Genomic DNA, 23,092 nt, shown 5'->3' on the forward strand with positions numbered 1-23,092 from the left:
TCAATGGAATGTTTGTTTAAAGAAAGAAGGAAAGACAAGCATTGTAATGTTCTCCAGTATTCAATAGAAACCCACTGGGTGTTATCCTACAGGCAGTCCTGATTTGCAAATGCAATGTAAAACTCTCATGTGGCCTGGTCAGTGAGTGGATGGTGCTGCCTTTTGCACCGTTGCACCCTGCAACACGCTGGCAGCTCTTAACCTTCCTAAGTTCCTGGTTAGCCATGGCACACACAGCTGCCCAGAGGGGCTACCTGATGAGAGCAACTCTACTCAAAGTCTGCAGGACTGAATGAAACCTGCTGCCTGACTTGGCCTTCTCCTTGTCTCCTTGCCATGGCGGGTAAGGGAGGGAAGCCAACCCAGGGAATGCTTACTTGTCAAGGTGGTCCAGGGAGCAAGGCACATCCCAAATCTGCATCTGGAAGACAATTTTGGGTAACCAATATCTATTTTTAAAACTTGTCAAAGGGATAAAATTTTTGAATTGAGGTCTTCATCACTATCCATCTCATGGCCCTTTCATATAAATCTCTTTACCTGCCCCACAGATTATCCCTCCTCACAGGCGCCAGAAGGGACAGACAGATAATTAATGCCTGGAACCCTGCTACAGACTGTGTCCCCCCCCGCCAAAATGCATAGGTTGAAACCTAATCCCCAATGTGACAGTATTTGGAGGTGGGGCCTTTGGGAGGTGATTAAGTCATGAGGGTTCCCTCATGAATGGGATTCATGCCTTTATAAAAGACCTCACAGAGATCCCTTGCCCCTTTCCACCATGTGAGGCTACAGAAAAAAGACAGCTGTCTTGAGCCAGGAAGAGGGTTCTTACCAGACACTGGATCTGCCAGCACTTTGATCTTGGACTTCCCAGTCTCCAGAAATAAATTTCTCTGTAAGAAATAAATGTTTGTTGTTTATAAGCCACCCAGTCTGTGGTGTTTTGTTATAGCAGCCTGAACAGACTGGACTGATAGACCCCATTCAATAACAGGGGAAACTGAAGGTGAAAGGAGCTCCCCTTAGACGGCAAGTCAGCAGGAGCTCCAGCTTCTCCCCAACTGCCCGGCATAGTCTTCTCCTCCACCTCTTGGCCAGTCTCCTGACTTCCCCAGCTTCAAACTCTAGCTCAGGCCTGACCTTGAAGAAGAGGACAGCCATCTGGCCACCCCTGCCCTTCCACTACTACTGCTGACCTCACCCCCTTGTCCAAGCCACCATCTCCCACAGCATCTGGACTAGTCTTTTGTACTTAAGTAGTTGAGTTAGGTATCATGACATCTAGTCTTAGGATAGAAGGCTGTCAAGGTTCAAGCTGGAGGGAACCTTGGACATTAGGACAAGACCTTGTCAAACTAAGACCTTGTGGGAGGACTTGCCCAAAGTCTCACAGCAAGTTATGACAAAGCCAGGGCTGCAAGCCAAGTTTTCCGATGTGTGCCTTCTTCGCTACATCCTGAGTTCCTCTGTTTCTTTTCTTGGTCCCTTTCCCCTATGTGCCCGTGTCCCTTCTCCCTTCTGACCCTCTCCCCCCGTCCTGTCTCAGAGGGAGGCTCTAAGGATAGCTGCACAGTACCTGTTCTCTGGGACCTTGGTGTTCACTCAAGGGGGATTAATGACCTAAAGAGACACAGCCCGGATGGAGCCTGTGGTTCCCAGCTCTGAAACATAACTAGTCATCCTTGACACTGGTTCAGAAGCCAAAACGATGGCTCCCAGAGTTTTAGATCACTTGCCCAAGGTCACTCAGCTAAGAAATGGCCAGAGCAGGCGCCCGTTGTAGGTCCTCAGGCCTCTGCGGCGGCACTCTACCTCGGTCGTGGCTCCAGGCAGTACCGAGAGCCTGCCGACTCCGCAGGCCCACTGAGCCGGAGACAAGTCCAGACCCCACCTCCCTGCTTGGAGCAGCGGGACCCTTATTTGCGCGAGTGGCTCCCGTCCGAAGTGTGGGGGTGGGAGGGAGACGCGGGGTGGGCGGTTCACTCTGGCCTTCTGGAAGGAAGCGGGGCACCCTTGAGGCCCCTAGCCGTTGTGAGCCAAGCATCGCGGCTTGCGCGCAGCCCCCCACGGTGACGCGCCTGCGTCGGAAGTCTCCGCTCTGGAGCGGCGGACCGGCAGGCAGCGGGGCCGGCCGCTGGAGTGTGCGCCGGGACTCGCGGACGTTCTCCCGAGCGGCGCTCTGGGTTCCCGCCTTCCGCCCGCCGTTCTCGCACGCCCCCGGAGTGCCCACTGACCCCAGCAGGCCTTGTGCTCGCGACCGCGCGCATCCTGCCGGTGGCCCCCAGGGCCGGGGCGCCGGCCTCCCGCCCCAGCGCAGGTTCCAGCGTTGGAGGAGAGAGAGGTGAGGAAGCGGGGCGCGCGGGGGGCCTCCTCCGGGGCGCTAGCCGGCGAGCGCATCTTCTCCGCACGTCCCTCTCCGCTCAGCGAGCGCCGCCAAGCTGCTGAGCCCGCCGGGCCCGCTGCTCCGAGTCTTTCCCGGCACAGGAGATCAAGCGCCCTCGGATAACCGCACTCACTACCTTTGGTGGACTCCATGGGGAAGGTGGCCAGGGACCCCGGGTGTGAGGAGCCGGGGCCGCGACCCCGGTGGGGGCTGCCCGGGGACCCTCCCAACCCGCTTGCCTTCACAGACAGCCGCCGTCGCCCCTGGGAGGGCAAGCCTCCGGCGTCCCTAACGACCTGGCGGACTGCGCGCCTCGAGGTACCGGCCTCTCGAGGGGAGAGGGGACCGCTAGCGGGCGGCTGGCAGAGGGGACCTGTTTGCTGACGGGTTTGGAGGTGGGATGGGGTAGGGTTTGGAGACGGAGAAGTCCAGGAGAAGACGCTGGGTTCTTTCTTTCCCTCCCCGTCTTCCGAAAAGGAACCACATTGCGAGGGGGAACTAAGACAGAGTGTAAACACAAACAACCGCAAAAAGAAGCCAAGAAAAGCTAAGCCCAAAGAAGCAAGCGCAACACTGTTACAAAACTGTCTGGTTTTGTAACAATCGCCCCGCCGCCGGCCAATGAGCGGCGTGGCGGCGCGTCACGTGGTGTCGTTTTATATAACACTTTGCTGAGACAAGACAGTTATTAGGCGGCGCGGGGCGGCCGGCATGGAGCTCGTGGAGGCATTGCAGAGACCGGCGAGAGGCAGAGCGGCAGCCGTGGCAGCCCCGATTCCCTCCAGCCGCCGCTCCCTGCTCCGCGTCCCCGGCCCCTAGACGCCTCTTCCCCACGCATGTCCCTCTCCCTATGGATTCATTTCAGACTGAACAGATGCTGAGCTTGCCCGCCGAGCTCTGCAGCAACAACTTAGAGCTGGCGGAGCCGGCGGCATCACCTGCCCGCGGAGACACGGGCCCCCACCCAGAGGCGGCTACAGAAGGCCCCGCACCTCTACCGACCCGGCCGCCGCCGCAGGAGCGGCCTCCGAGGGCCTCGACGCCGGAGTGCAAAGTCCTGCTCACGCAGGCCGACGCCCTGGCGTCTGGGGGGCGCCTCCGGGAAGCCCTCGAGGTGTACCGACAGCTCTCGGAGCGGCAACAGCTGGTGGCTGAGCAGCTGGAGCAGCTGGTGCGCTGCCTGGCCGAGAAAGTCCCTCAAGGCGAGGAGCCGGCGCCGGAGCCCCCGGACGGGAGCCGCGGGGCGAGCTGCGCGCTGGCGGCGGAAGAGGCAGGGGCGGCGACGGCCGCCGAGGCCACCGAGGTGTGGGACGGCTTCAAGTGCCGGAAGTGCCATGGATTTCTCTCAGACCCCGTGTCCTTGTCCTGCGGACACACCTTTTGTAAACTGTGCCTGGAACGCGGGCGGGCAGCCGACCGGCGCTGTGCGCTGTGCGGGGTCAAACTCTCCGCTTTGATGGTGGCCACCGGGCGGGCGCGCGGGGCCCGGCGGGCTGGGCAGCAGGCGCCGCCGCCGCTGCGGGTCAACGTGGTGCTCAGCGGCCTCCTCGGCAAGTTGTTCCCGGGCCCGGCAAGGGCGTCGCAACTCCGGCACGAGGGCAACCGGCTGTACCGCGAGCGCCAGGTGGAGGCGGCGCTGCTCAAGTACAACGAGGCAGTTAGGCTGGGTGAGCCCACCGTGCCGCCGGGGCGGGGGCGGGCGGGGGCACGAGCCCGGCGGGGAGCTGCGGGGTGGACCCGGGCGGAGGAGGGCGCGCGGACCTTGGGATGGACCGCGACCGGAGTGGGGGAGGGGGGCTCTGGAGTTCCGTCTCCGACTTTTTCTCTGTCTCTACTGGTTCATCGCCCTTTCTCTGGGTCTCTGTCTATCTCCTTGCTCTTTGTCTTCTTCTGTGTCTCCTGTTAGCTTGTGTGTTTCTGCGTGTCTCAGTCCCTGCTTCTGTTTGTGTCGCTCTGTTTCTCCGTCTTTTTCTTTCTTTCCGTATCTTTGTCACTCTGGCTCTTGCTCGGTGTCACCGTCTGTTTCTCGGGCTCGCCTTCTCCTGTCTCTGCGCGCTCGGGCCCCTCTTAACACCTGCCCGTAGCTTTCGGGCCAGCAGGGGAACTTCGCACCCTTCCCACTCGCGCGCCGGGGCCTCTGGGCTCCCGCCAGCCTGGGATGTTCGGTCGGCGCCTGCGTCTGCCGCTCCCTCCCGGCCTGGGGCCGCCGTGGCTGCCGGGAGTTGTCCCTTCCGGGGCCGCGGCTCCCGGTGGGGTGGGTCCGGCGTGGAATTAGGTCAGGAGAGCACTGGTTGCATAAGGGGCCGCGAGCGGCCCGGGCCGGGCGGCCCCTCCTCCGCGCGGGCGGGCGAGATTGTGTAACGGCTGAGGTAGCCGAAGTGGGCCACGCTTGCCTCGGAAACCATCCCGGGAGCGTGTGCGGGTGGGGTGGGGGGAGCGCTCGAGCCCCGTCGCCCTGTGACTCATTGTCACCGCTTCCTATCACACGATCCTCGGCTGAAATAGATGCCCCCCCCGCCGCCCGACCGCCTGCAGCCTGCGCTGTCGCCTCGAACGCCAGCCCGACAGCCCAGAGGGCGACCGGCCAGGCGACGGCTCGGGGATCCCCGGGGACCGTGGGCTGGCTGCCAAGGGGGCCGCCTCTGTCCCGCTTTCCCGTGCCGCCTGAGGAGGGATGGGTGGTCTTTGCGGCCTCAAGGGCGATGTGGGCAGTCCCGCGCCTCGGGCCGCACTAGGGCGTCCGAGTTCCCTCAGGGAATGACTCCCCCCTCCCCGACCCCCCGCGTCTGGACCCAGGAAGTGGCCGCCGAGCCGCGGGTATTGCCCAGCTCAGGCCGGCTGCCAGGAGCTCGGCGGCGGGGCGCGGTGTCTGGCGAAGCGTGCCGGGGAGGAGGCGACAGGGCTGGGCAGACAGGGCTGTGGGATCCCAGGGTGCCCTGAGCCCCACTCGGATGGGTGGCGGAGCGGGTGGGCTGGCGTCCCCACGTGTTGAATCTCCACTCGAGCTTGCAACAGGTAATGGGGGAGGGGGAGGAACGAGACCCCGTGTGCCCAAGCAAAGCACAGTGTGTACTGCAAGGAAAGGGGACAGAGGGGGCTGCAAACTCTTGACTGATGTCTTAAGAGCAAGTAATGGGCACCCAGGCGAAACCTCTGCACAACCCTGCTGGAAAAAAGCCAACAAAGCCTGTTCCCGCAGCAGAAGCTGGAGCCCAGTCCCTGGGGAAGAGCAGGGCAGTATGAAGTAGACAGGTGGCGGCCGCTTAAGCCCAGGTCTCCAAGGGAGGTTCCATTCCTTTCAGCCGACCCCTAAGGGCCACGAAAGCCCCTTCCTGCCCTTCACCTCCTCCCCCTTTGTTGCTGTCACCACTTTTCCCTGGGGGTTCTTCCTTGCACCACCAGAGGAGTCAAGGTGAAAAATGTCAAGACCTCTTCACCCTTCCAAGAGGAAAGGGACCTCCCCAACAAAGAGTATCTTTGTGCCGGAAGATGGCCAGTCTCCCTTCCTTACTATTCGAAGTACTACACTCCCCTTCGGAAAAAAAGGAACCTGTCTCCCACCCCAGATTCAAAGTCTGGCAAGTTAGCAATGAGTCTGGCCAGCTAGCTAGACTTTGAGCAGATGCCTTCCCCTCTGTGGGCTTGATTTTCCTTGAAGAATGGGTTGATTGAGCCAGATGATCTCTAAAGGCCTTTCCAACCCTGGCATCTAGTGGTTCAGAGTATTGGTGAGAGCCAACCTCACTTTATTCCCAGAAGCCTTGTCCATTCACATCTGCCTATCTGTAATGAGAGGATGGAGGCTTGCAGATGCATTTCTATTTTCTTCAGAAGAACTTCATGTGTGCTGGGGTTTGTAGACAGAGATGTCGCTGATATCACTGGGAGACTAACTTGGACTTGTCTTCCTGGTGGCAAGGATGGGGGTCACATCTGGCCATCCCCTTCTCCTTCCTCCCTGGCCTGTTTCCTTGGGGGCAATACCTCACCCAGAAGCCAGGCTGTAGGTTGTTAGCCACGGCCATGAAGCAGGGTGCGAGAGTTTCCTGTATGTCAAAGTTGCTAACGCACCACTGACACCACAGGCCCTCGAAGGAACTGCTTGAGAGAAGGGGAAAAATGACTTCTTTACAGCTGAGGAAGCTCAGACCCAGAGCGGCTGGGGGGTGTGGTAGGCAGGGCAATATTAGGGCTGGAGATCGAGCTTACCCCTTTGGGTCCCTAGTAGAAAAGTCCTAGATAACTTGTCATTTTGCTCAAGGTTTTTGTTGTTGTTGTTGTTTGTTTGTTTTTTCTCATTTTGGCAGCTCCAAATGACCACTTGCTTTACAGCAACCGGTCTCAAATTTATTTCACCTTGGAGTCTCATGAGGATGCACTACATGATGCAGAAATAGCATGTAAGCTCCGCCCCATGGGGTTTAAGGTGAGTGTGGGATGTGGGGGATGGGAAGGACTTGTACTGTAGACAGGAACTGGCAGGAAGGACTGCCTCCCTCACTCAGAGCAGGGAGAAGGCTCTTCAAAGGAGCTGGGGGGTCCCTTGACAAAGGGGGACTTAGGGAGCAGCCTGGGCCTTGTGACTCTCTAGAGCATGGACTTGGGAGCCAGACTGCCTGAGTTTATGTCCCAGCTCTGCTACTTTTACTAGCGGTGCGGCCTTGGCAAATTACCTAACCTCCCTGTGCCTCATCTCCTCATCTATAAAATGAGGATATTCAAAGCATCTACTTCACAGGGTTTGTTGTGAGGATTACGTGAGCTAATGCACGCACATACTTAGAACAATGCCTGGCACATAGTGTTGTGTGTGTCTGCCATCATCAGCATCATTCTTTTCCCAGGACAGTAGAAAGAGGAGGGAGAGAGAAGTATTGCTGGCTCGTTCTGCCATCTCAAGTCCTTAATGTAGTCAGTCAGCCTGCCGGTCCCCCTAAACATGTAGGTCACGTGGAGGGGTGGGGAGAAAGACAGGTTCAACACCTCTCAAGATGCCGGGGTGCAAAGTCACTTTCTGCATCTCTGTCAGGCCTCAGGACTGGCCCTCAGCCGCATTTCAATATTTTGTTTAGAAGATTAGATTTGAGCCTGGGCTCTACTACCTGCAAGCTAAGTGACCATGGGGAAGTCGCTTCACTCTCTGAACCCTAAGTGTCCTAGTTTGCAAAATGAAGATCTTGCTGTCTGCCCGGATCGCCTCACAGGGATGCAGTGAGGGTTACAGGTGAGCGTGGCCAAGAGACCATTCTGTGAGCTGTAACGCTGGCTCTTGGTGTGGTGCTCTCTCTACACAACCCCAGCTCATCCAAGGCTGTGATCCCTCATCTGAATCCCATGGGGCCAGATATGTTCAGAATCCAGAAGGTTTCCAATCTCACAAAGACCAGGTTTTAGCTCTGGACAGCGCCCCATAGTCACACACACTATTTCTGCAGGATATTACATGAAAATACACACTAAGTGGGACAAAGACTGTAACACACATCATTTTAGGTCAGGTTTTGCCACCTAATGATTTTGATGTCAAGCTTATGAAAACATTGGATTATCAGACTGTTTTCTGGATCTGGGAACTTCAGATAAAACATCGTGGAGCTGCATACTAGGCCATTAATGTCAGAGTGAATCTCGTATGTTCTTTCATGAGAGGGTTTTCATGAGTGATGATGGATTAGTATATTCTCTTTCCCAAGGAGCACAATTACAGTTTATTCAAAGTCACCAAAGTCTTAGCCCACAGGAGCTTCAGTGGCAGCATTTCAGGCCTTGTAGTGGTGCAGGCCAGTGAGCTGCCTGGGCATAAGAGGACTTCCCTTGCAACTCTTTCTGCTTAGGCCCCCTAAGGGTTGGGGCCTCAACAGTGCAGTGGGAAACAAGGCTGAGTAAGCAGTGGACCATTTTGGATGAAACAGGAAAAGTGACTTCCCCAGTGAAGGAAGAGTTGGTGGAAATATTAAACAGGAGTTCATTTCCCCAAAGTGCTGGGGTAAGCAGAGAGGCAGTGATGAGACAACTCTGCTGACTTGGGGGTCGAGAGAAGACTTGAATGGTGCTTCTGATTCAGAGCCGCCTCACACCCCGATTTGCATATTTCCCACCATTTCTGTATGAAACGCCCCCGTGGGAGGAGTTCACCGCGTGCAGCCCTATTCCGGCCACCCAGCCAGGGCTCGTGCTTCTCAGACTCTCCTGCAGGCGGTACAGCTCCCAGTAGGGTGAGCTGGCGGCCCTGAGCTTGGCATGACTGCTCAGATCCCAAAAGTCTCTCCAGGTTCCCAGCACTTATCTCCTCTAGCCGCCCTGAGATGTCACACAAGCCTTTCTCCTGAGGGCCCCTGGAGCACTGCTGGGAACACGCAACAAGCCATGCATCCGGCTCCAGAAGGAGGGGGAGTTCCGGGGGAGGCCCCCAAGAGGCTTGGGGCAGGGGCCACTGCTCAAGAAGGCTGATCCCGGCTGACCCCTGTAGCCAGGCCCGAGCCGGAGGGCACTGCGGCCTGCAGAGGCGTGTCGGAAGGGGAGGCCCCGCATATTAGAGTGCCCAGCAGCTGCACCCTGGATTGCTTCCTTCACTAAGTTACACTCGGGGTCAGCCGTGGAGCTGGGGGAGTGGGGAGCAGGCCCCTGAGGGGCAGCCTCCAAGCCAAGCTGCCAGGAGCACCTGTCCTAAGGCACGGAGAGAAGGCAGCCCTCTTCACACCTCTTTTCTTTTTCCTCCCTCTTCCTCAGGATGCTCCTCTCCTACCCCTTAGGGTTTCTCTCCCAGGGCAGGTGGGCTTTGGACCCTGAGGAGCCCTAAAACTTCTTATACTATTTCAAGACGTGGCGAGGGAGCAGACGTGAGCCGAGCCCACCGGAGCCGAAGTGTTTGCGCAGGCCCTGGTTAGCCCTCCAAAGGGCGGGCGGTCTGCTTTGTGGGGAGGGGCACAGTTCTAGTTGCAGCTTTGCTACTAGCTACCTTTCACGTCTTGGAGAGATCACATGCCTTGGCTTACTTGGGCCTCTTCTGATAAATGATCAGTGAGTGTAGGTGGTCACTCAGCCGGTAAGATGGACTAGGTCTCTGCTTGACTGACCAGTTACCAGGAAGGCCCATCCAGGCAGGTCCTGAAACCTGGTTAGTGTGTGCTCAAATGGGGGTTCTTGCTACATTTGGTACCTCCTCCAATACAGTGGTGGGGCCGGGAGAGGAGGAGGCGGAGGCACAGTGGTTGAGAATTTGGACTTCGGTATCAGTCAGTGCCAGGCTCAAAACTTGATTCCACAATTTCCCACCCGGGTTATTTTGGGCGAGTCATTTCTCTGAGTCTCAGTTTTATCTCCTTGAAAATGGGCTTCAGAACAGTTGCCTACCTAGTAGGGCTATAGATGAGATAGTCCTTTTAAAACCTTTCACATGACGATGAAAACCCACGAAGCAGTTAGCTGGTGTTATGAATGACAGCAGCATCCAGAGGTGGATAAGAATGGGATTGAATGCTCATGTTTTCTTCCAGGCACACTTCAGAAAAGCGCAAGCCTTAGCCACCCTAGGCAAGGTGGAGGAAGCACTAAGGGAGTTTCTATATTGTGTGTCCCTCGATGGAAAGAACAAAAGAGCAAGAGCTGAAGCCCAAAGGGTGAGTTGCGATGACGTCAGGTCCAGCTGCCCAGCGGCCCCACCCCTCTGTCTTCTCTGGGGTGGGGGGGGAGTGAGAGAACTGCCCTTCCTGGGATGGGGGGTCCTGAGTGGGTGGCTCCCTGGGTTGAGGGGACAGGAGCGAGACACAAGTGCCAATGGATGGCCCGGAAGCACCATCCTTTTGGCACGTACAATCAGATTGAGCAGTTCCTGCATTTCCGTAGGAGCTGGTGAGGAATGTTCTTGCTTCCTTGACTCGGGGTTTGGGTTGTCAGTGGGAAACAAACAAAACAAAATAAAACCAAATAAGTTAACATGGGGATGGAGGCCCACTGAGGAGATTCTGGCTGTTGGCAAGAGGTCCTGGGTGAGAGGCTGCCTGCAGTTGTAGGCTAATTGGCCTGGAAGTTGGATGCTAGCAAGCAGTGGTGGCCTCTGCTCTCCCACTCCCTATTCACCGCCACTCCCCAAGTGCCCCTGTCCCAGTACAGTTTGGCAGAGCAGTGGATGAAGAAAGGGCGCAAGAGACAGGAGTGGTTCCTGAAGGCTCCAGAAAGGAATCTTTAGCAAAATCAATGAACTAAGGGAAGCTGAGCTCTGGAGGTTATGCCTCTCACAGAAGGTTTCTTTTCCGGGAAGTTGCTTTGGCCTGGTTAGTCAGAGCGCTGGTGGCGGAGAATTGCTCCAAGCTGTGGACCCTTTCCCAACTCTTAACTGTACTCCATAGTGTGAGTAATAATAATAATAATAATGGGTAACATTTATTGAGCGTTTCCTATGCACCCCACACTGTGCTATGGGCTTTATGGGGAAGATATAATTTAATTTCCACAATGTCCCTATGAGGGTAGGTACTATTATTTATCCCCATGTTACAGATGAGACAGATGAGGAAGCTGAGGCTTGGTGACTCTCCTGAGGTCACACACCTAGTGACTGGTGAAAGAGCAGTCAAACCCAACTCCACCTGCTTCCAGAGTCTGCCTTGTGAGCTGCTCCACCATCCTGCTGTCCCAGGAGGCCTTGTCAGGAGTCCCAGCACCCACTGCTGGGGCTGGGGGGAGAGCAGCAATGGAATTATCCAGGTCTGGGATAGATGGACAAAGGCGATTAGAAGAGCCTTGTCTTTTGGAGACAGTGTGCAAAGGCCAAAAGAGGCAGGTGTTGGGCTCAGGACTGAGTGGTTTCTTTATTCTCATTTGTCCATTTCCCAGTTGGCCTGAGAGGCTCTGGTATCATCAGTTGGGTTGATCTCTCTCTACAGCCCGATTTTACAGACCACCTAGTGTCATTTCCACAGCTGCCTTAACAGGGCAGGGCAACACATTGTGCTAAGCTCTGCGACCCAAAGAGGCATAAGCCACAGTGTCATTCCTCAAGGACCTACCTTACAATCTTGCACTTGTTATATGGTGTAATATGAATTTCAGAGCATACAAGCGAGCATTTGCCTGTGACGAGGGTTCCGGAGTTCTGAAGCTGGGGTGAGAATATAGAGGCGAATTTCCACTGAGTGTGGCGAGGGCATGGCAGTTACTTAAGAACACTGAGGACCCTCCGCTGTGCTTATTTACTGGATTGTTCCCATTCCAGGGATAGAGGTGTGACGGAGATGGTCCAGGCTCACTGGGGATTCATTAGCTGCCTTAGCCACTCACAGGCCTGGGTTTCTTTTTAATGTTTGTATTTACCTCAGATTCTTGTTTGCCCTCTTGACCCATTTGGGCCTTTCGAAGGCTGACACTGAAGCGGAATTGACTTCCATTCACAAGTGGAATGCCCATTCTTACTGAGAGTTGACCCCAAATTTTGTTTTCCGAAGCCACTGAGAAGGCCTAGTCTGAGACCTTAGATATGAAAGGAGGAAGGTCAGTGCTGCTGTCACTTCTGCTTTGCTTCCTTCGAGCTCCCTCTCTGCCTCTCTTCACCTCTCACCGCACTCTTACCCCTTTTCCCTTGTGCCCTGGGATGCCCCGTGGCTGCTAGTGCTCTGTCTGGGAGAATTCCAGGGAGATTGCTTCAGAAGTGGGTTGGTCCTGGTGGGCCATTCGGGAGGGCTTCTGAGAGCCAACTTTGGCTCCCGTGGAAGAGGAGCCTCTGAAAGCTGGCATTTATGGCCCTGGGCACTGTGAGTACCTTCCCACCTCACTCCTTTACCAACTTACAGCTGGGAGGAGACAGAGGCATCTGTCTGAAGACTTTGGGTCTGAACCCTAGGCCTCTCCCTGGGCCCTGGGATGGCTAGTGTCTTAATTCAGTTCCATCCAGTGTGGTGAGTATTTATTGGACATCTGTCACGTGCCCTCCAGAAGGCGACCATCTGGTTAGAGAGAAAGACTTACATCTGCAACGCAATTTGAGGCTAACACAAGACTGTGTAGTGTGAGGTGCTATCTTATGGTGCAGTCGAGAACACGGAAGGACAGGAGAGATCAGGGAGGCTAGGGGAGTAGGGGAAGGTAGTGCTGGAGCTGAGCCTTGAGGGATGAGCAGGGCTTGGCTACGTGGAAAGTGCTGGCATTCAGAAGGAACATCATGAAGGAACTGCTGGGGGCCAGCAAAAGAGCAAATCAAACCAGAGAGAGTTTGGTCAGAGTTTCGGTCAGATCCTCCTGATCAGTTAATCCCCTATTACCCAGAACAAGGGGTGGAGCGCCCTTTAGTGGGTCTCAGCGGCAAACTTGTGAATATGTTTTAGAAGTGAGCGACCTGCCTTCCTGTGTTGTGTTACATACGATAGATACATATGTATGTTGATAATTGGCGCTTTCACAGGGGAGAACCGAAACAAGGATGTGGGCAGCTGATGGCGCAGCGTCCACGCGACCGCACATCTTTGACTCGCAGTCCCTTCTGGGTCTTCTGCCTGCCCCCACGCCACTGCCCCCAGCTTATCAATTGTGAAGGAAGCCGGCCATAGACTGGAACCGGTCTGCCCCCCGTCCTTGAAGATACCTGACATTCTCTGGAAAGTGAAGGCCAGAAACGGGGAGGAGAGACGAGGAGAAGAGGGAGGAAGGTTGGGTTCTGCTTTTCCTAACATCTCACTGCTGAAGGGATTCATGATCCGGGCTGACGGAGGAGGGAAGCAAAATGGGCAGGGTGGGAAGAAATATCGAGGAACCTCGATGACGTTTGTCACCTTCTACCCATGGGGGTGTGGCGGACACGACTCCAGGTCCCCCAGCTGATGTTTCTCTCCCGTCTTCACCTCTGCCTCTTTCCTCCTACGTAGGTTATGAAATCCCCCTGCAGATATTTCTATGGAATGGTAGCAGCGGAGTGGTGATTTGTACCTCTGGCTAGGGTGACAAAGGCATCTGTAGTGCCTTTTCAAAATCCAGATTCTCAGGCCACACTTCAGACCTCGGGGAGCCGGGCATGGGAACTTAGAACCTGGAGTTTTCCTAAGCTCCCCAGGCAATTCCGACGCGCTGAAGTGAGGACCCCTCCCCCACTGTGTCAGGGTCTCTGGTCCAAGGCTTCCTCCCTGGAGTTTGGCCCCGCAAGCTGTGCCCTTTGCCCCTTCCTCCCCCCACCCAAGCACCTGTAGAAACTTAAGTAGTGAAGTCTTCTGTTTTATGTCACAGCTTCTCCTTAGTTTCTTTTCACCATCATTCCCGGGGGCTTCTCAGGAACATTCTCCCGATATCCTGAAGCTGTTGGCACCTCACCCTAGATTAAAGGAACACGTAGAGTCATTGGCTACTGAAGGCACCAGCCATAATCTACCAAAGTTGTCACAGGTAAAACTCCACTCACCCAGCTCGCTCGTGACGCTTCGTTTGGCTGTTTTGTGGGCAAACGTGGGGAGTGAGCCCTCACCCTCCTACCTCATTCGGTTCCTGAGAAAGAAGAAATGGAGTCGCTCATGGCTGCGTTCTTTGCTAGAAGGCTATTTCCTGAAGATGAAATTGGATTTTAGGCAGGGGCCCGGGGTTGATGATTTATTACGTTCAGTTTTCAGTTCTTCGTCAGATCCAGCTGAAAGAGAGAGTTGACAGAACTAGAAAGGAACTGGCCCACTTCCCCTGGAGCCCTTCAGTCAGGGTGGCTTTATCAGCTTAGGGGCGGAGCCTGGGAAGAGGGCCTGACAGCCCCTCCTTTCCTGCTTTTTGTTTGTGCAAGCTGCTCGTCTTTGAGCACCAGCTAAGTTCCTTGCGCAAAGACAACTCCATTTGATCCCCAAGGGGAGGTAATTTCATATGCCTGCACCGTGTCTTACACGTAAGTAGACTTCCAGTACATATTTGGAGCCGCGGAGAGGGAAGCGACTTAGGAAGTCGCAGGTATTTGAGTCTTTGAAAACGATGGTCTCCAGGCCCTAGCTTTCCCAGCAGAGGGCAAGTGGGCAGAGGCTGGGGCTCAGAAGGGCAGACGTGAAGGCAGAGTTGAGCTCTGAAGATCTAGGCACCTCGGGACATCTGCCTGCCCTCCGTCTGTGATCTGTGTGCCTCCCCTGTATGTGAGCCCTGGGGTCTCTGTGGCTTCTTGGATTCTCTGACAGGTGAGAATCTTACATTTCCCTGACTTCTTTCCCCGCTCTGGAGAATGAATAAAATGCAGGTGTACCTGACTCAAAAAAGGGTGGCGGGGAGGCAGAACTTAAGAGTATCTCCTGAAATCAAAGCACCCCTAGTGCATTTCAATACTTGTTTGAGATCATTATTACAGGACTGAGAACCCTAACACTGAACCAGGGTGTCTGGAGTGACTTCTAATGGCAGCTCAATCTGAAATGAAGAAAAATAGCACCCCTGGCTTTCCCATGTGAGCCAGCTGGGGAGCGGGGATTGGATTTCCACCCAAACTTTGCCTTGCAAAGCAGTGTGCCGTGTAGACTATGCCTGGGGCTCGTGGAAAGGATGCGGCAGTGCCATGGTGCTGAAAAAACCCTGAACTCCCCAGGTTCGGGACTCAGAAAACCCACATCCTTTTTCTCCTTACCTCATCATTTTCTCCCAGCTGGCCACTGCCCATTTGTCATCTATCTACCATTTTTTTCTGGTTGGAGTTGGAGGGGAGAAAACAGCATGAGCGTTTTGACCCATGTGCTGTGGATGTGGAGTAGCGAGGGGTTCTCTAGGTAAACCTGCATAAACACCTTGTCATTGGATTTGTTTTTTCTAGATCCTTCTCCGGGACAAAATTTCTTTAAAAGGCCAGAGACATTATTGATCGTTTTGCCAAATGATCTTGTCTCTTTTTCAGACTTTTCACCCAAAATCTAGTGAAAAGACGAATTTGTCCCTAGTTTGTTTGACCGGTATCATACATAGCTCTGGAGCGTGAGGGCACTCGGCAGGCCTGTGAACACACCTGTGCCAGAGCCTTCCCAAAAGTTTTTGGGAGCTGGGTGTGGGGCTCGAGGATGGCCCGGAATGGCAGTGAGGGTGAGAGGAGGTACTGAGTGGCTGGATGTACCCTCGCTGTACTGCATGCCTTGGTTTCCCTCAGGTAGTGACTGGGGACTGATTTGGAGAGGAGCGGGGCCTGGCACTGCACCTGCCATTCTCCCCTTAAGCGCGGCCCAAGGACTCTCTCCCCACACGCCTTTCTGTCCTTGCCTCAGAGGTTCCTCTGCTCCCCCCCAGCTGGGCCTGCCTGTGCCCTATGACTGCCCATCAGTTAAGCTACACGCCCTCTAGATGATCAGCACTGTACGGTATCTTCTCATTGTGCCCCTGGGGAGAAGTGTCAGAGGACGATGTTGGTCGTGAGTAGACCCTGATGTTTGGCTCTTCCTTTCCAGGAAACGCTGGAGCGCCCACATTGTTCCAGTCAGGTTTCTGTCCTTGCCTCAGACAGAGGTTCCTCTGCTCCGCCCCAGCTGGGCCTGCCTGTGCCCTATGACTGCCCATCAGTTAAGCTACACGCCCTCTAGATGATCAGCACTGTACGGTATCTTCTCATTGTGCCCCTGGGGAGAAGTGTCAGAGGACGATGTTGGTCGTGAGTAGACCCTGATGTTTGGCTCTTCCTTTCCAGGAAACGCTGGAGCGCCCACATTGTTCCAGTCAGGAGGCGGCAGCAGCCAGGGGGCACAGAGGCAGCCCGATGAACCTCGTGCCGGTGAAAGGGGACAGGCAGCCAGACGGCCTGGAAAACCAGGACGGAGCGGAGGAGGAGGAGGGGGCCGCTGCCTCTCCCCAGGCTGCCTCCAGCAAGACTGGCAAATGCCAGGAGAAGAAAAGGAAGCGCTGCCAAATCGAACCCCAAGACCCAGAGGTGCCTAGGAAAGCATCTAAGCCAGGTGCGGACTCTACCCGGGTGGGGGGCGGGGCAAGCGGCTCGGAGGAGGGCCCGGCTCACCAGTATGTGGAGGTCCCTCACCCTCCATGGGAGGGCTCCGCGGCTCTGCACGCGGCCCAGCTCTCAGCCCTGCTGCCTCCGGGGTGCCTGTGGGGTTTCTGTGAGAGCACAGCGTCAAGTACTGGCATCTCCTGCCCTCGATGGTGTCACTTCCTTCCAGGCCAGCCTCTGGCTACCCCCATCCCCATTCCGGGAAGGTAGGACGAGGGCAGCGTGATCAGGCCTCACTCCGCTCATTCGCAGTCGTGTTCCCGTAGGCAGGCATCTGAGAAGCAGCAGCCAGAGTGGCTGGCAGTGCCAAGATTCAGTGTCAGCTCTGAAGGCCTGGCTCAGTCCGCGGAGTTGCTGCCGCCGCCGCTTGTTGAGCCAGGCGCCTGTTGCATTTGAAGGAAGCCCCCAGGGCTCCGGACGGTCCCTGACTTGTGCGTCTCTTTATGGGGCTGTTGGAAGCCTGTGAGCGCCTGTTTCAGGGTACCCCATTCTCAGTGGCTCACGTGGCCACTAAGTCAATTCTCTGGGAGGTGGTGAGAGTGGCAGACTGAAAAGATAACTGGGTTCTTTTGCCTCAGAAGTGCTGTTTGTGAAACCAGGGTTGGTTCACCTCTGACGTCTGCTCTCTAAACCACAGATCCTCCGGCTGCTCCGGGGGCCAGACCTGCCCTCAGTGTTCCACTCGCATCTTTTGACGCCTCTGACCTTGAATGCTCCCTCTGTATGAGGTATGTGATGTGTACTGTCGCTGCCTGAGTGTCCTGCCCTTCTGGTGTCTGGACTTGTCTGCTGGTGAACTACTGCTCGGTTGGCTAGCACGGAAAAGCGTGGTTCTAACAAAATGGAGATCACGCCGTTAACTGTCACACGGGCTAGCTTGTGTCCCTTGTTTACAGACTGCATTCCCCGCACTCCTGACTTGGAAATACCTAGTGAGTGGGAAGGAAACGGTCTACTCAGAGGTCACAAACTGACGGCCCACAGGCTGGATGTCTTTTGTTCGGCCTTCGCGGGATCTGGGGGCTTGTGAAAGGTGAATGTTTTGAGACAGGACACGCACTCCAGTTGGTCACGGCCCCCCCTCCCATGGCCACTGCCTTACACCAGCCTTCCTCTCGCATTTGCTTTGCTTTCCTGGCGCCTTGTAGGCGTTTAAGTTTGTGACCCTGGAACTAATCTCAACTGGCTACTTGATCAAGATCTCAAAGCTCAAGGGCCAGTGTCAGCACCACAGGCCTATTCTTTGGAAGCCAAGAGAGGGCCTGACTAGTTTTTGTTCTGTGCCCTGCACGGTAGTCAGTAGTGGGCATGTACCACTTGGCCAAGCGTCTCTCCTCCACCCACTGCCACATCATCTCTACTTTCTCAGACCTCTGGACACACAAATTATCCACATGCCTGCCCACCCTCCAACGTACACAAAAAGGAAACTGCTACAGTCGTGGTCGCTGCAGAGAAATTACTTTCACTTGTTTCGTTTCACAGCTGTGGCTTTGTGGCTAAGAGGAGCTGCTCCAAAGCCAGAGTGTCTGGGTTTCAACCGAGGCTCTGCCACTTACTGGCTGTTTGACCTGGAGCAAGTGACTTTCTCTGCCACTGTTTTCTCCTGAGTAAAATAGAGAACAGTAGTACCTGCTCTATGGGGGTTGTTATGATTGAGAAAATCTATTTAAGACACTTAGAATAGTGCCTGACATATAGTAAGTACTCAATAAATGTTAACTGTTTTTCCTAGACCAGAGGTTCTTTAACTTTAGGTCCGTGGACCCCTGAGGGGGTTCTATCTATGGATTCTAATAGATCTAAGAATTCCCTGAAGTTATATGTAAAAGTGTGTGTGTGTGTGTGTCCGTGTGCGTGTGAGTTTTCCAGATCAAGGTCCACAGCTTTCAGTAGATTCTCAAATGTGCCTTTTTCCCCCCAAAAGAGCTTTAAAAGGAGGCTGAGATATTTGCACACAAGTTGTTAAGATGGTTGAACCAAGAGAAGAGATGTCAAGAAAAATCTTTCGGTCCACCACACAGATGGATCCAGCCAACAGAGGCTCCTCAGAGGTTTTCTTGCCCTTTACAAGCACATATGCCTTCCATGTCAATCCCAGGCATTTGTACTCGGAATGACTTTTCTTGTCCTCTGAATAAAAATGAGTAAGGTAGCCGTTACCCGAACACATACTTTTGCTCTCTCTTAAAAAAACTAGAGTTGTCAGATTTGCTCATAAGCTCAGACAGACTCGTTAAAGAAGGTAGCAGCACTCGAAGAAAGCCTTCCATATACTGTCTGAGTTTAGGTGGAGTGGGTGAGGGTAGGATGGGCTGTATAACCAGTTCCCCCTCCCCCTCACAACAACATAGCAGGTGGGTCGTGCCAGAGCCAAGTTGTGAGATGATAGACAAACTCTGCTTCCAAGCAGACAAATGGGCCTCCACAGGTAATAACGCCTTTGTGGCTCTCAGCCCGTGATGTGAGCCATGGTCCTTCAGATGTCAGACTTTGATAGACTTGATTCAGCTTACTCAGAAAGCCTGGGTCTTTGGTGTACTTATCCTCCTTAACACTCCTCCCGGCATCCCGGGGATGCAAAATCAAACACGCAGACTCATCCTGTTTGTGTTTTCCCTGAGGGCTAAGAATCCTGAGGTTGAAGTTCTTTTGTTCCCTTTCCTCTGCTTTCTCCCTTTCATCTTGTTTGTCCCTGATCTCAACAGGGAGCTTCAGAGAAGGGTTAGAAATTTGGTCCAAGAAATAAACACCAAGAGGATAAGACCCCCTTCTAGTTGGCTCGCTGTGAGTTTAAAAGCCATTATTTCCCTTATCCTGCCCCTCTGTTCTAAATGAGACTTCAAAGCAAAAACCCATCTTTGCCTGGAGAAGCTATTGTATGGGCTGGTAAGTTACCGGGGCCGGGGGTGGGGTGGGTGGGACTCTAGCTGCTTTACGGTGAAAAGAAGCCTGCCAAGTGTAGAGAGAACATTTCTGATGGCAAGGCTCTTAAAACTGCAGCCCTAGTTCAAAAGCATGTAGTTTCCCCTTCCAACAGGGCTTGTCTCCAAGTCAGAAATCACATGTTGACAGAGGCCATTTCAAATATATGCTTTAGCTTGAATTATTGCAGTCTTGGAAACGCTCCTGTTTCTACCTCTCTTTAGTGTTTTTCTTTTTAAAATTGTTATTAGGTTTATTATTACGTTCTGTTATGCCCCTCATGTGTCTTTGGTGGAGGGCGTTGAAGGGTAGATATTTTCAAACAATCTGCCGGGTCATGAAACTGTAGATATTTGTACCTCCTGTGCAGGTTTCTAGAATGAAATCCAGTGCCGTGGTGCTGCATTGGTAGAAGACAAGTTAGAGTGTGAATTTGTTTGTTCTGATTCTAGAGGGAAAATCAGGAGTGGCTTATAAATTCCTCAGGGAAAATGGTGGAGAGAGTGAATGGAACAGCAGTCTCCGTTCTGAGTTTCCCTTGCTGGACGGGGAGAGCTCTGCTGAGGGAAGTCACTCTCTGCCCCTCAGTCTTTAGTGACTGCAGATCCTCCCTTGGAATTTACCTGCTCCAGATATCCTCGCCCTGGGGGCCACCTCTGGGGCTGCTGTGGAGCAGCACTTTTGGGGTGACAAGGATATTTTGAGATGTGGAGCAGAATGTTTGATATTTGAACCAGTTACCTAATGGCCCAGTGACCTCCTTGTCAATTGAAATGAAAAGCTTTATATTTAACCTAGTTTTAGCTGCTCAAGTAGCTGGGTGTTAAGGAGTCAGTTCACTTTCTCTCTCTCTCTCTCTCTCTCTCTCTCTCTCTCTCTCTCTCTCTCTCTGCAGCAGTATGGTGCTGGCTATGGAAATAAAGACTGAAGGTGCTTGAGGAGAAGGCAAGACCTTGGGCATCACCCTTGACTCCCCCCCCCCCCCCCTGTCTATGTTTTCACCAAGTCCCCTGGAGCTCCCCCCCCCACCCCCGCCCCCTCCCTCCTCCTCATTCCCTCTTTGCTCTCATTTGATAGCAGCAAAAGAGCACAATACAAGGATGTAACTGGTGGGAAAAGATAGCTATTTCCAGACAAGCCAAACATTTTATCCGGGCTGACATCTAACTGAAAGCATTTATTATGACTATTGTTTACTCCATCACTGTGACAATGTAAAATGCTTTCTTGTGAGAAAATCTGGCCCTACTCTGATTTATAAATGCCCCCCTGAAGTGTTTTCCGAAATCATTACCTAAACTGGTAAATAAAAGGGAGGGGAATTTGAGTATATATCTATTTCTAGCTCTATCTACATAGAGAGAGTTTCTCTCTCTCTGGCAGTGGGGAGAAGGAAGGGAGAGAGACAGAGAGGGAGAGAGCAAAGGGTGTGTGTGTGAGTGTGTGCATCTACATGTCCATGGACGGTATGTGTTCTAGATATAGATGAACACACAGTCGTGGCTGTGTCATATAGTGGAGAAGGAAGATGGGCTTGTGACTCACACGTGACTTCACATCCCAAGCCCTGCTACTTATTAGCTAGCTATGTGACCTTGTGCAAGTTCTTTAACTTGTCTGAGTCTTAATTTCCTCAATAGTAAAATGGAGCTAGTCAAATTATTGCCTATGACTGTATACAGTTAATTTATATGAAAAACAGTATTGTACACACCCAGGATAGCAAGAGAAATATATTCCATCTGTCCCCAGTCACTTTACTCAGTCAGCCTGAATATAGAAGTGGGTTGAGTATCGAAAGATGATATATTCTAAGCATCTGAACCTTGAATTATTTCAAAGCAATAATTATGCAGCATCTGTGGCAGCATTCTTGTTTGTGACCGCTCAGATCAGGAGCATTTTAATCATAGCTCTTGCTAAGAGTTGCTGTATCCTTTTGTGTCTGTTTCATTCATCTGCTCATTAATTGTCAGTATTTATTGCAATTAATTGGCTAGCTATATCATTATTATTTGTATGTGGATTACATTCTTCAATGAACAAAAGGCTTGAAATTCTCAAGAAAAATAGTTTTGCAGATACAGATTTATCAATCAGTCTTCATCATTAGCGTCGTCAAATAATGTATAAAAAGCATTCATATTCATAGGTCTCCAATTACTGAGGAAATGAGATCATCTGGTTTGGCTGCTTCTAGTAGTTAGATCACAGCAGTAGTTCCCCAGATCAGCCTGCAGATCTCAATTTTGAAAAACACTTTAAATTGTGAAATAGACACAGTGGGAAAGTATGTAAAAATATGAATATATTCTCTTAACAAAATATTGTAAAGAGGATACTCATGGAGCCCCTCTCAGCCCAAGAAATAAAACACTGCCAGGACTCCAGAAGCTGCCCGTGTGCCCCTTCCAAATCACGACCCCCCCCCCACTGCCCCTGAAACCACTATCTTGATACCCTTGTATGTATCTCTAAACTGTGTAATTTCGTTTTTCCTATTTTTAAAAAAACTTTATATAAGTTGAGTTATCCAGAACGGATTCTTTTTTTGTGGCTTCTTTTCCTCAGGATGAAGATTTATCCATGTTATTCCATGTAGGTGAAGTTTGTTCATTTTCATTAGTGTATAGTGTCCCATTGTATGAATCAACCAAAATCAGTTATATTCTGGATGGATATTTGGGTTGTTTCTAGTTTAGGGCTATTATGGACAACGTTACTATGAACAGTTTTTATGTCCGCTGGTGCGTATATAACTCTTTGCCCATTTTTGATTGGGTTATCTCTCTTTTTCTTACTGACTTGTAGGAGCTCTATGTATTTTCTACATATAAGTCCTTTGTTAGTCATGCGCGTTGCAAATATCTTCTCCCGCTCTGGCTTGCCTTTTTGCTCTCTTAATGGCACCTTTCGAGGCACTAACAAGTTCTTAAGTTTAATGCAGTAACAATGATCAATCTTTTCATTTACAGTTAGCTTTTTTGTGTGTGTGTCCTGTTTAAGAAATCCTTTTTTTCCCCCCTGAGGTCAGAAAGATGTTCTATCTTGTCTTCTAAAAGCTGTACTGTTTGCCTTTCACATTTATTTTTACAGCCCACATGGAGTTGCTTTTTGTGTATGGTGTGAGAGGCAGTCCAACTTCTTTGCCCCCTATGGATAGCCAACTATCCCAGATAGACAGCATTATTGAGAATGCTGTTTATGTATTGAAAATCCCCCCTCCGCTTTGAAGTGCCACACTTGTCATAAATCAAGAATCTGGGGGCTTCCCTGGTGGCGCAGTGGTTGGGAGTCTGCCTGCCGATGCAGGGGACACGGGTTCGTGCCCCGGTCCGGGAAGATCCCACATGCCGCGGAGCGGCTGGGCCCGTGAGCCATGGCCGCTGAGCCTGCGCGTCCGGAGCCTGTGCTCCGCAATGGGAGAGGCCGCAACAGTGAGAGGCCCGCGTACCGCAAAAAAAAAACACAAAAGAATCTGGGTCTCAGTCTATTTCTGGGTTTTCTGTTTGTCCTTGTGCTAGTCTTACTCTGTTTTAATCACTGCTGCTTTATAATAAGTTCTGATGTCTGGTAGAGCATGTCCTCCTACATTGCTGCTATTCAAAAGTGTCTCAGCTCTTCTTGGCCCTTTGCCTTGCCTTATAAAGTTTAGAAATCGACTTGCCAAGTTCCACAAAAACAAACAAACAAACAAGTAAAATAACCCATTGGGGTTTTTATTGGGACTTAGTTAGGTCTTCTTTACTTTCTTTCAATGAAATGTTTACAGTTTCTTTCAATAGAGGTCTCATAAACTTTTGTTAGATTTATTCCTTGGCACTCAGTTTTCAAAAGCAATTGTAAATGTCATCTTT

At 52.7% G+C, this 23,092-nt stretch overlaps 1 protein-coding gene and 1 long non-coding RNA gene across 8 annotated transcripts in view; one reads left to right on the forward strand and one right to left on the reverse strand.

Moving 5' to 3' along the window:
- Positions 1-338: 338 nt before the first annotated feature.
- LOC129391751 (uncharacterized) lies at positions 339-3,831 on the reverse strand. The gene is made up of 3 exons (XR_008616414.1): positions 3,764-3,831; positions 836-896; positions 339-421 (listed from the first exon to the last, which is right to left on the reverse strand). It is a non-coding gene; the product is annotated as an uncharacterized lncRNA (long non-coding RNA).
- LONRF3 (LON peptidase N-terminal domain and ring finger 3) overlaps positions 2,397-23,092 on the forward strand; it is a 43,961-nt gene continuing 23,265 nt past the window's right edge. For 4 of the 7 annotated variants that reach the window (XR_003677939.2, XM_028482826.2, XM_028482827.2 and 1 more), the window contains exons 1-6: positions 2,397-4,053; positions 6,694-6,812; positions 9,883-10,005; positions 13,598-13,753; positions 15,996-16,260; positions 16,948-17,038. Coding sequence is in view for 6 of the 7 variants with exons in the window: in XM_028482826.2 (XP_028338627.1) it covers positions 3,237-4,053; positions 6,694-6,812; positions 9,883-10,005; positions 13,598-13,753; positions 15,996-16,260; positions 16,948-17,038 (1,571 nt within the window). In the remaining variant the exon portion in view is untranslated. The remainder of the gene's footprint in view (positions 4,054-6,693; positions 6,813-9,882; positions 10,006-13,597; positions 13,754-15,995; positions 16,261-16,947; positions 17,039-23,092) is intronic. The other 3 variants (XM_028482828.2, XM_024128155.3, XM_024128156.3) reach the window with 3 other exon arrangements.

This window comes from Physeter macrocephalus, chromosome 21 (genome assembly GCF_002837175.3).
Source record: "Physeter macrocephalus isolate SW-GA chromosome 21, ASM283717v5, whole genome shotgun sequence".
NCBI classification, from domain to species: Eukaryota; Metazoa; Chordata; class Mammalia; order Artiodactyla; family Physeteridae; genus Physeter; species Physeter macrocephalus.